The sequence below is a fragment of the Xenopus tropicalis genome, chromosome 3, assembly GCF_000004195.4.
Source record: "Xenopus tropicalis strain Nigerian chromosome 3, UCB_Xtro_10.0, whole genome shotgun sequence".
Lineage (NCBI taxonomy): Eukaryota > Metazoa > Chordata > Amphibia > Anura > Pipidae > Xenopus > Xenopus tropicalis.
Window position 1 is genome coordinate 91,508,865 of NC_030679.2, and position 12,961 is coordinate 91,521,825.

At 41.3% G+C, this 12,961-nt stretch overlaps 1 protein-coding gene across 3 annotated transcripts; it reads left to right on the plus strand.

The window, feature by feature from the left end:
* The first annotated feature begins 1,297 nt into the window (after nt 1-1,297).
* Nucleotides 1,298-10,378, plus strand: rps27l (ribosomal protein S27-like). Of its 3 annotated transcripts, none has more exons than NM_001171652.1 (4): nt 1,298-1,320; nt 4,923-5,031; nt 8,255-8,365; nt 10,127-10,378. In NM_001171652.1, exons 1-4 carry the CDS (start codon nt 1,315-1,317, stop codon nt 10,153-10,155), a joined length of 255 nt encoding a protein of 84 aa, NP_001165123.1. In that variant the 5' UTR covers nt 1,298-1,314; the 3' UTR covers nt 10,156-10,378. The 3 variants fall into 3 exon arrangements, with proteins under 3 accessions (NP_001165123.1, XP_012821389.1, XP_031753439.1); XM_012965935.1 differs by lacking the exon at nt 1,298-1,320 and adding an exon at nt 1,327-1,417; XM_031897579.1 differs by lacking the exon at nt 1,298-1,320 and adding an exon at nt 1,908-1,926.
* Nucleotides 10,379-12,961: the final 2,583 nt, after the last annotated feature.

Consider the following 12,961-nt stretch of genomic DNA (forward strand, 5'->3'; position numbering starts at 1 on the left):
AATTACCACACCCCATTTTTAAAAAACATACTCCTTTTATATAGATGAAATGGCGGGATCAGACGCAAATGTGCTATACCCTCATACTGCACTACCTAAGGAAAACAATATAGCAACTCCTACATATAAAATACAAATATAGAGAGAAGGCAGTCAGTTATAAGTGAGTTATAACTATGTATCAGCTTTGCCCCCCATACACAGTAGCCCCCCATACACAGGTGCCCCCCCATACACAGGTGCCCCCCCATACACAGTAACCCCCCATACACAGTAACCCCCATGCACAGTATCCCCCAATACACAGAGCCTCCATACATGCTGCTGCTGCTTCTTCTGCGGTGGCTCCTCTCTATATGCGGCTCCTTGTTCGGCTGAGCCAGGCCCTTTTATAAGGTTGCGCCCGCGCATGCGTACGTGTGACGTCAATACGCACAGGTGCAACCTTATAAAAGGGCCTGGCTCCGCCGAACAAGGAGTCGCATATAGAGAGGAGCCACTGAAGAAGATGAACGCCTGACTACAGCCAGCGCATCCCGCTGTCAGGGATAGTTCCATGAATGTCCCGCATTACGGAAATGCGGGACATTCATGGAACTATCTGGGACAGAGGGATGCGCTACCAAAACCGGGACTGTCCCGCGGCAAGCGGGACAGTTGGGCGGTATGATTTCTTGCCATATTAACAAAGCCTAAGGTTTCCAGACTTATAAGGGCCCCTTTAAAATGTCTGCTATATTTTATGAATGAGTGATACCTCTTCCCCAACATGCTGTGCTCTGCCAGAGATTCCCAGGAGTGAGAGATATATGTTAGGGGTGGAAAGGTGAAACAGCCCAGCACACAAATAAAAGCAGCAGCCTCTTCTGCCTGATAAAAGACAGAGGCACCCTCAGCCCCTGACCCACTGAGCAGGAGAGGAATGCAGACAATGCCAATAGTTAACCCTTGCCTGTCACAAATTCTCCTCCCAGGACAATTAAACATCAAGGTAAAGTTGTGAGCTTGAGTGTAGCAGGGGAGATTGAAGAGTTAAGGGGGCGGGCTTTATTCCCCAGAGCAGAGCAGGCACAGCAATCAATTAAATGGCAAAGCTGACATCTAACAGTGAATCCGGGACAGCGGGAAGTGCCATAAATATCGGGACTGTCCCGCTGAAAGCGGGATGGTTGGGAGGTATGCGTAGTACTTCTCCCTGATCTGTATTTGCCCACAATAGATATGGCCACAGGCGTACTCTGCGCTTAAATAACCAGCACAGGTCTCCGGAAGCGGAAGTGTTTGTTGTGTTGTTGATGGCCACGCGGGACAGCCATGCCTGTGAGTGACAGCGCGACACAAGTTAGGCGAATAGATTGTGTAGGGAGAAGGAAGGCTAATGTGGTGCAGACATGTTTCGCTCCTGAGGACAGGAAGGGTAATCATGTGGCTGGGATTGGCGATTGGAAGAAGGCGCTGTCTTAGTTATTATGGACTGCATGGCAGCAGGCGGAGTCGTGCTTGGCATAGCAAGCGTTAGGTGTTGCATACCTCCCAACCATCCTGCTTTCAGCGGGACAGTCCCGATATTTATGGCACTTCCCGCTGTCCCGGATTCACTGTTAGATGTCCTGCTTTTCAGCTTTGCCATTTAATTGCTTGCTGTGCCTGCTCTGCTCTGGGGAATAAAGCCCGCCCCCTTAACTCTTCAATCTCCCCTGCTACACTCAAGCTCACAGCCTTACCTTGATGTTTAATTGTCCTGGGAGGAGCATTTGTGACAGGCAAGGGTTAACTATTGGCATTTTCTGCATTCCTCTCCTGCTCAGTGGGTCAGGGGCTGAGGGTGCCTTTTATTTGTGTGCTGGGCTGTTTCACCTTTCCACCCCTAACATATATCTCTCACTCCTGGGAATCTCTGGCAGAGCACAGCATGTTGGGGAAGAGGTATCACTCATTCATAAAATATAGCAGACATTTTAAAGGGGCCCTTATAAGTCTGGAAACCTTAGGCTTTGTTAATATGGCAAGAAATCATACCGCCCAACTGTCCCACTTGCCACGGGACAGTCCCGGTTTTGGTAGCGCATCCCGCTGTCCCGGATAGTTCCATGAATGTCCCGCATTTCCGTAATGCGGGACATTCATGGAACTGTCCCTGACAGCGGGATGCGCTGGCTGTAGTCAGGCGTTCATCTTCTTCAGTGGCTCCTCTCTATATGCGACTCCTTGTTCGGCGGAGCCAGGCCCTTTTATAAGGTTGCACCTGTGCGTATTGACGTCACACGTACGCATGCGCGGGCGCAACCTTATAAAAGGGCCTGGCTCAGCCGAACAAGGAGCCGCATATAGAGAGGAGCCACCGCAGAAGAAGCAGCAGCAGCATGTATGGAGGCTCTGTGTATTGGGGGATACTGTGCATGGGGGTTACTGTGTATGGGGGGGTTACTGTGTATGGGGGGGCACCTGTGTATGGGGGGGCACCTGTGTATGGGGGGGGCACCTGTGTATGGGGGGGCACCTGTGTATGGGGGGCTACTGTGTATGGGGGGCAAAGCTGATACATAGTTATAACTCACTTATAACTGACTGCCTTCTCTCTATATTTGTATTTTATATGTAGGAGTTGCTGTATTGTTTTCCTTAGGTAGTGCAGTATGAGGGTATAGCACATTTGCGTCTGATCCCGCCATTTCATCTATATAAAAGGAGTATGTTTTTTTTTAATGGGGTGCGGTAATTGGGGGCGTGGCCACAAAAGCGGGCGTGGTCAAAAAATTTGCTGCGCTGCGCACGCCAAATCTTTTTGTCCCTCTTTTCATTTTTCAAATGTTGGTTGGTATGGTGTTGTCATGAAGTGGCATGGAACTTGTAGTATATATCTGTGTAAATGTGTTTATTTAAAGTGTAATGAGCAGTTGTCAAATTGCTGTTCAGAGCTGAGTCAGCTTTTCCTTTGCTCACGGTATGCTTTTGTTTAATTACCATTAAAAAGGCAAGTAAAGGTGACGACAAATATTTTCTTATATAAATTTTATAAGTAATAACAGATACAAAATGTGTATTGTTATACCTAACTGCTTCCTTAGGTTGGAACCATGGTCACAGAGTCAGTGAAGTAATGGGCGATCTTTTATCAGTTCTTCGTTCGCAGGTTGGAAAATTAAAGTTGAACTAAACCCTAAAAACAAATATGGGTAGAATTACTACATTTTATATAGTCATCCTACTGCACCAACCTAAAGTTTCAGAATCTCTGTAATAGTAACGATCCAGGCCTTAAAGTTGTCACAGGGGCTCACCATCTTGGATTAGGAGTTAAGAGTGTCCGTGACAATTACATCCTCCGTGTGCCCTGAGCAACTGTTAGGAAGCAAAGCTTAGGGGTAGTCTCAAATGAAGCTGGAAATGAGGTTTGCCTATCATAGAGGTTGATGCTGATGCAAAATGTGCCAGTTTCTGAACTGCCATATAATGAAAATCTGGATTAATCACTAATTAGTCTTGTATTGTGACATTTATATTCTATATATACAATATATCGGACCCTAAGATCAGATAACTGAACATGTGATATGAATTCATAAAGAAGATGGGAAGCAACAGGGTGCACAGATCTTAACTGCTAAAGGGCTGTGGTTGCCACGGGCTAGTACAGAAGCCCAAAACATAACTTGAAGCATTTCTGCCCTAATTCACTGTTAAAGGGGTGGTTCACCTTTGAGTTTAAGGGATTTGGTTGTGATTTTTATGGTGTAGATTTTATTACTAAATTACACTGTCTACATTACAAGTAATTCATTCTACCATTTAAAATTTTATTATTTTTATGGCTTTCATATTCTCAAGATCCCACAGTGTGGCAATTTACTTTCATTATTATCTAGTCTAGAGACATGGTAATACAATATAAATCAGCCTGCAGGAAAAGATTTGGGCACTGAATATTAAAAGAACAAATTGCTAGTTGTTTCCTAACAAATTTCAAATCATGCTCAGTCATGACATGAAATTCTTATAGATAGCTTGTGGATTCTATGAGATGTTTTTTTTTTAGAAAAAGGGAAATGAGTATTTTTTAGTTGTTTTGGTGTTTGTTCCTGTGCCTGCGGGGAAGACGTGTGTCAGAGCTGATCAGTATGCATAGCCACGTGTAAGATGACCTGTGTACATTTCTATACCAGAGACCACACCCTGATTTTTCCCCACAGCAGTACAGAAACATAACATGAAGTAGACATAGGCCTACAATTCCTACAAAGGCAATTTTTTATTGTTTGATTGTAACAAGGGTAACACTGGCATTAAAGCTTTGTGTTCTGTTGGACAGAAAAGAACATGGAAGGTTTGTCCTCCATGTACATAGCACCACACTAAAGAGTAGCATTCACTGTTAAGCAAAACTAGGCCTCTCTCTGTTAAAGGAGAGATATGCTATAAAAATGATTTATGTACCAGAGTTATACACCTAGATATAGAAGAATTATACGTAAAAAAAAAGTTTCGGACTGATGTATTGAGAAATTCCACCAAAACCCCACTAGTCCCACCCATCGGCTTCACTTCCTGCTGGCTGAATTCTCTGGATGTGCAGGGGGGCCGATGGCTCTCCGTACACTGCACTGTAGGATAGGAACCAATCAGCAGCTAGGCTGACCTGGTAGGGAACTGAAGCCTGTCTTTGCTTGTGTGAGTGCAAGGCTGTGATTGGCTATCCCTCTCCTGCTGTGCTTCTGGCAGGGACCGTTAGGACACGCTAACCCTTCATTTCAAACTCAGAGAACTGATAGGATCTATAGGGAGATCCAATAAAGGGGCCATTTTTTCAGATAGGATTAATTTTTAGCCCAAAGTGAAACCAGATTTGGCTGTGTTCACTGTGTGTACTACTAATTTATGATTCCACATAGATAATAATTTATAAATGTATTTCTTGTTCTCAGTTGGCTAAAGATTTACTGTTGCCATCCTCTGAGGAGGAGAAAAGGAGACACAAGAAAAAAAGGCTTGTCCAGAGCCCAAATTCTTACTTCATGGATGTTAAATGCCCAGGTATGGAAGCTTTGTTGCACTCATATCAGAGTATGTGCTAGCCCTTATTCAGAGTGGGGTTTTCCATGTTGATGTTTTCCATGTTGATGTTTGTGTTAGCCTTTATTGCATGTGCTGGAACTGAGAATCAAACATCTGCTGCCCTCTCAGTAAGTTCTCCTGTCATGTATGCTGAGCTTCCCACCTGAGTACTTCAGGGTATGGCCTCTGGTTCTCTTTATTTTTACTTTAGAAACAATATGCTCTTCTGAATCTTGCACTTCTCTAGCTGTGGTTTGCCATCCATATAGTAAAACCGGAACTACTCTGCAAACACCTTTTTCCTATTCATCTCTTTATTATTCTTTTGCAATACAACTTGTTCGGATCCCTCTCTGATGTAAACAAGCTCTATGTACATAGTTACATAGTTACATAGGGTTGAAAAAAGACCTGTGTCCATCAAGTTCAACCCATCCAAGTAAACCCAGCACACCTAACCCACACCTACCAATATATACTCACATACATAAACTATAAATACAACCACTAGTACTAACTGTAGATATTAGTATCACAATAGCCTTGGATATTCTGATTGATCAAGAACTCATCCAGGCCCCTCTTAAAGGCATTAACAGAATCTGCCATTACCACATCACTAGGAAGGGCATTCCATAACCTCACTGCCCTCACCGTGAAAAACCACCTACGCTGCTTCAAATGGAAGCTCCGTTCCTCTAATCTAAAGGGGTGACCTCTGGTGCGCTGATTGTTTTTATGGGAAAAAAGAACATCCCCCAACTGCCTATAATCCCCTCTAATGTACTTGTACAGAGTAATCATGTCCCCTCGCAAGCGCCTCTTTTCCAGAGAAAACAACCCCAACCTCGACAGTCTAACCTCATAGTTTAAATCTTCCATCCCCTTAACCAGTTTAGTTGCACGTCTCTGCACTCTCTCCAGCTCATTAATATCCTTCTTAAGGACTGGAGCCCAAAACTGCACTGCATACTCAAGGTGAGGCCTTACCAGGGACCTATAAAGGGGCAAAATTATGTTCTCATCCCTTGAGTCAATGCCCTTTTTTATACAAGACAGCACTTTATTTGCTTTAGTAGCCACAGAATGACACTGCCTGGAATTAGACAACTTGTTATCAACAAAAACCCCTAGATCCTTCTCCATTAAGGATACCCCCAACACACTACCATTCAGTAGATAGTTTGCGTTTATATTATTTCTACCAAAGTGCATAACTTTGCACTTATCAACATTGAACCTCATTTTCCAGTTTGCTGCCCAGTTATCTAATTTTGTCAAATCGCTCTGCAAAGCGGCAGCATCCTGCATGGAACTTATAGTTTTGCACAATTTAGTGTCATCAGCAAAAATAGAAACAATACTGTCTATGCCCACCTCCAGGTCATTAATAAACAAGTTAAACAGCAAAGGCCCAAGGACTGACCCCTGCGGTACTCCACTAACCACACTGGTCCAATTAGAAAATGTTCCATTTACAACCACTCTTTGTACTCTATCCTTCAGCCAGTTCTCTATCCAATTACAAATATTATGTTCTAGGCCAATATTCCTTAATTTGATCATTAACCTTCTGTGAGGTACTGTATCAAACGCTTTAGCAAAGTCCAAGTAGATGACATCAACTGCCATTCCAGCATCAAGGTTCCTACTCACCTCCTCATAAAAGGCAACTAAATTAGTCTGGCAAGATCTGTTACGCATAAAACCATGCTGGCACAAACTAATAGTATTGTGAACTGCAATGTATTCAAGTACCCTATCCCTTATTACCCCTTCCAAAAGTTTTCCTACTACTGATGTCAGACTAACAGGCCTATAGTTTTCAGGCTGAGAACGGGATCCCTTTTTAAATAACGGCACCACATTAGCAATCCGCCAGTCTCTTGGCACCATGCCAGACCTCAATGAATCCTGAAAAATTAAGTGAAGAGGTTTGGCAATCACAGCGCTCAGCTCATTTAATACCCTGGGATGAATCCCATCCGGCCCTGGACCTTTGTTTACCTTTACATGTTCAAGTCTCTTTTGAATTTCCTCCCGAGTGACCCATGCGTCAGTAGCTAAATTACTAGAACTGGGCATATTACAAGGGAAGCCTTCATTATCTGGCTCCTCAGATGTATAGACAGATGAAAAATAAGAGTTCAAAATTTCAGCTTTTTCCCCGTTTTCATCAACCAACGTACCCCCCCGTGATAATAAAGTTCCCACCCCTTCTTGCTTCATTTTTTTACTATTCACATAATTAAAAAATAATTTTGGATTCTTTTTACTCCTAGCAGCAATATCCCTTTCCATCTCTATTTTAGCTTGCCTGATAGCTTTTTTGCATGCTTTATTTGCTTCCTTGTACCTGATGAAAGTTTCTGCTGTCCCAGCTAACTTGAATGCCCTAAAAGCACGTTTTTTCTTACCAACCTCGACAATAACACTTTTATTCAGCCATAAAGGTTTTGCTTTGCGATGCCTCTCCTTGCTTACTAGGGGGATATACTGTTGCGTATACCTACAAAGCAATGTTTTAAAGATGTTCCATTTTCCTTCTGTGTCTAACCCCATGAAAAGCCTTTCCCAGCTGACACATTGCAGAGATGCCCTTATACTGGCAAAGTCTGCACGTCTAAAATTGAGTGTTTTAGTTACTCCCTTATAGCGCTGTCTCTGCAGCATTATCTCAAAGGAGACCATGTTGTGATCACTGTTCCCCAAATGCTCACCCACACAAATGTTAGAGATAAGTTCATTATTATTAGAAATCACCAGGTCCAAAATAGCGTCATTCCTAGTGGGTTCTTGAACTGCCTGAAATAAAAAGTTGTCATTTAGCATATTTACAAACCTACTAGCTTTTTCTGACTTAGCCACCCCATTACTCCAGTCAATGTCCGGATAATTAAAGTCCCCCATAACAACAACTTGACCCAGTTTTGAAGCCTCCTCCATTTGCAACAATAGCTGGGCCTCATCCCCCTCATCTATACGGGGTGGTTTATAACATACACCAATGATCATTTTCTTTGTGACCTTCAGCCCTACTGAAATTTCTACCCAAAGAGATTCGACGTAAAGATATGTCATTTTAAAAAAATTACTTATGCTGTATCTAAGTGTTTTTGCTGTGACACTTAAAAACCTGTTTCTTATTTTCTATGCTTTTGAGCCCAGGGACTTCATCAGTATATCCTGTTGTCCATTGCAGGCTGCTACAAGATCACCACGGTTTTTAGTCATGCTCAGACTGTTGTTCTCTGTGTAGGCTGCTCTACAGTTCTTTGCCAGCCCACAGGTGGCAAAGCCAGGCTCACAGAAGGTATTTCTCTATTTTGAAACATGCTTGCTGATTGTTACACTTTAAATTGTGTTAATACAGTTTACATACAATGTGTAAAAGCATTGTTCATCTTCACAAACTGTTTTTTTAAACAGTACACCACAAACCGACTTTTATTCAGTTGTTTCCTATGTTTATCCTTTTAAAATGTACTTTGGTACATTTTAAAAAGGTAGTTTTGTTTTGCCCTCTTATTAGTTTTAGAAAAGCAAAAGTGATTATTTGTTGTATACTATTCGAAATTAACCAAGATATGTTCGAAAACGTGTTTTTTCTTTTTAAATTGAACTAGTAGTTAACGTATAAGAGCACACTGTGAAACTATTCCAGATCAACCCCTTGAGAAACTATATTTGTAATATGTGTACCTAGTATAAAGCCTCCAGAACAAACTGTAGCTTATTGGCTTGTGTAAGAAGGCACCACTGTGGTATAGGCAAAAATGAACCAAATATATATTGAGCTGGTCTTTTCTGTTGGGGAAGGGTACATATACTTTACCAGCCCAAGGCCTTCACAGCCTTTTAGAAGTAAAGATCTGTGCCCCCAAAGATGCCCCAGTAGCTCCCTATCTTCATTTCTACTAATCCTCTGCACATGCTCTGTGCTGCTGTCAGTTACTGAGCTTAAATAGATACTGACACCAAAAATAAATCTTTTTTTGCAACTGTCATAACATTGTCTTTATGTGCATTTAGAATTTTGCCATAGAAGTGTTCGCCCAATACTTTTACATTACCTATCTGATCCCCATAATCCTCTATGAGGGGGCTGCTATATCTGTGCAGCAGGAGTCTGTTAGCATTAGAAACTATGACTGCCAGGCTGAGAAGGGACAGTTAGGTTGGCAAAACAGTCAGGTCTAGGAACTTCAAGTAACAATTAATTACAAAAAAAACCTGTCGGCGAAAAACGATTAACATGACCTATAAGAAACTTTTTATGCGCATTAATATCTTAAAGAGTAGTTTTTTAGTGTCAGTATCACTTTAAGGACAGATGAACATTTTTGCTCATCACTGGTAGTATACTGTGCAGCAAACTTTTGCGCTTAAAAAATACAGCGAGAAAACTTCCATAGGCCCCAAGTATTTTGTGTGGAAAATGTTACCACAAAAAAAATGACCATTGACTCCAGTGTGCTTTTCACAATACAAGGCTGAATAGTAATTAATTCAGGTTCTCATTACATGGCAGCTCAGAAACCAGTGCAGTTTGTTACAAAATGTAATAATCAGCCCTGTAGCATCTCCTTATATTACAGGCCAGGCTTATCTTCTGTTTGATTTGCAGTTCCCCCTAAGCTTAGCTTCACAACAGCTGCCCAGAACACACTGAGCATGTGCAGTGTCACTGACAATCCTAACAAAATGTAACCCCCCCCATGCATAAATATTAAGGTCTGAAACATTCCCAGTGTTTGGCTTGGGGTGAGGTCAAAAGAATGAAACTCCTATCAGCTCTACATAACACCAAGCCTATATATGATGCCAACTGGGCATACTATTATACTACTAGGGACCTAGGATTGAATTGCTGATTGCAAAGTTAGTAAACTCAGATTTGAGGTATTCGAGTTTTGTACCCAAACAAACTGCTAACATTAGATATGCAAGTTTATTTGATTTAGAAAAAGAAAGTAGGAAAAAAGATCATTGAATAATTTGTGCAAACCCGTATCTTTTTATTTTAGTAACTGTATGCTTAAGTTTTATTGTGTATCTATATATCTATATACAGGATGTTCCTTCAGACGAAAGCAGCATTAGACCATGCTATTTCCATGCTCAACATGATGATGCTGATTACAGAATATAATCAGAATATAATCTTCGCTTCTCAGGATGATTTGCCTTATACCAGATTTCACGCTGCCGTACTTACAATGGTAGAGTACTTGCATACAGTTGGCTCTAATTCAGGGAACAGTTCTGCTGCTGGAGTTTAATTATGTGGAAGCGTTTTCCTAAATAAAATGAATTATGCAACTGAGCTATTTGTCTGAATAGTCATTTTGTTAACCTTTTTAATTGCCTTGACTCAGTTACCAAAAGCATTTAATAGTGTATGTGTGTCAAGGAAATTGATTTGGCATTTTTTGTGGGGGGTGGTGGGGTTATATTCTTGGTAACGTGACGCCTGGTATGAAAATTGTATCCTAGTGATGTGCAAAAACTTACCCGCCCCACTCCATCTCTTATGTCACAAAGGGGACAGGATGGGGCAGGGGGCAGAGGAGGCAGAGGGAAGAGCTCAGCCCAAACCCATCTACAATCCAGAAATTTAGTGTGACTGTCAGCCCGAGCATAACTTCTTACCTGATACAACACTGATCAGATCATTTTAGACCAGAAGTTTTGAGACATTTTTTTGGTGGAGAATTTAAATAACAATCCCCTGTACACCTTTTTTATATGGTATAGTATGACCAACTCTAAGGACCTTTTCATTTGTTATTCATTTTTTATTTTTAATAGTTTTTTCATTATTTGCCTTCTCTCAGCTCTTTCCAACTTTTAAATGGGGGCACTGACCCCAGCTGTAAAAAAAAAATCTGTTGCTCTCTGTGCTCTATTGCTTTATTGATAGTTTATTTTTATAACTTATTTTTCTATTCAGGCACTCTTTTATTTATATATTCTCTCATTCAAACCACTTCCTTGTTGATAAGGTAATTTGGACCCCAGCACCCAGGTGGCTGAAATTCTAAACTGGAGAGCTGCTGAACAGAGAGTGAAATAATTCAAAAACCACAAATGATATTTTGTGATAATTTGCAATTGGTCTTAATTTTTTATTCTTTACATCATACTAAAAGTTAACTCCCCCTTTAATATGAACCTTTTGGCTTTATGCTATAACGACTGCTTAGGCTAGCCTTAAAATGCAAACATTGGCAGTAAAGATTTCATGAAATTTAGGGGAGAAAAAAATAAAAGGCAGGTGATAACCTCTTAATATTTCTATTAAGGGAAAAATGTACTTGAATGGCATTTGGGGCTTATTACAACCCTTGATGAAGCAAAGTATTTTACATTATTTTTCATTAAACAAAATTTGATGTGGGTTTGTAACATTTTTAATATTCTGCAGCAATATGCAATTCTGTGAGTCCTGCGGAGCATCGGACAGCTTAGGAGGTGGCAGGTGGGCAGCAGTGATGAGCGGAAAGGTGGTGCTGAGGTGTGAGGCAGGGCCAAAGCTTCACCATTGTATTGTTTCTGCTCATTGACAGAATGAATTAAAGGAAAAGTAACACTAACATTTTTTAAGTAAAAAATCTATTCTACCCTGCCCCAATAATTGCCTATCCTGCAAACCATTTATTATTTTGAATGCTTTATTAGAAAATACCTGTTAAAACCTGGCCTTTGAAAAAAGGCGATATGGCGATGTGGCGATGCAGGGGGAAGCATCCACTATGCGGCGTTCGAATCAAGCCTAGTCTGACTCCTTCCTATACAGAAGGAAGGCTAGGATCAATAGATCGTCGCATAGTGGATTCTTCCCTGTATCGCCTTTTCTCAAATGACCAGAACCCAAGTTTTAACAGGTATTTTCTAATAAAGTATTCAAATTAATAAATGGTGTGCAGCATAGGGCAATTATTGGGGCAGGGTAGAATAGATTTTTTACTTAATTTTTAGTGTTACTTTTCACTTTAAGTGCGTGGCTGTCATTCCCACTGTTTGGTAATGGCCATAAAGGTGTATAGCTACTGAACGACTACTTCTGTTCTAATATAGCAATACAGTATGTGCATTAAGTTTATCGGGGAGAAGCTCAAGTAGAGCAGATAGCTTTACCAGATAGTATCCCTGGGTGCTACTGTTGTCTACTTGGCTAGGTATCTTTAAGAAGATATGCAGACGTGACTGCTACAATGGCATCAGGTCTTAACCATCTGTATCCCAAACATTGTTAATGAGTCCTGCACTGATATAAGCAATGAGGTCACTAAATTAAGAACCTGCAGCTACAGGAAATCATCTTTTGCTGACTTGGAGAATATCCCAGCCTTGTACACAATTTGCAAGGAATTAAAATCCCAGCAGAAAGTGTGTAATTGTAGCTAACATAATGACAACTGAGGAAAACAAAATGACAATTTGTATAAGTGTACAGCACCCCCATCTGCCAACAGTCCTAGGCTATTGGAGGGTACACTTAGACATCATTGGCTCAATATACAATAAATGAGCAATACATGAGTTGTGATATCTCTTATCTGGCATATAGGTTTACCCCTTCAGCAGAGAATGTTGTTTTTTGCTGCTGCAACTGCTTCTTATTGAGCATTACTCTTGATGAAGAGGAACCTTGGAGCAACTGCTAACTCCAGACCAGGTGGTAGCTCCTGGGCTCCCTAAACACCCTTGTTAAGGGTGCAGTGTATTTCTAAATATTCTGCACAATTGCATACAATATGCAACAAAGTGAAAGCACAATTGTGGTAATTTTGACACATCAGCAGCAATTGCATCAGACACAACTCTTCCTTGTGACCGCAGCACCACTGGAATTCTGGGAAAAAGCACTGCATTGTGGGGAAAAATAGGACTTTTGCACTTTATT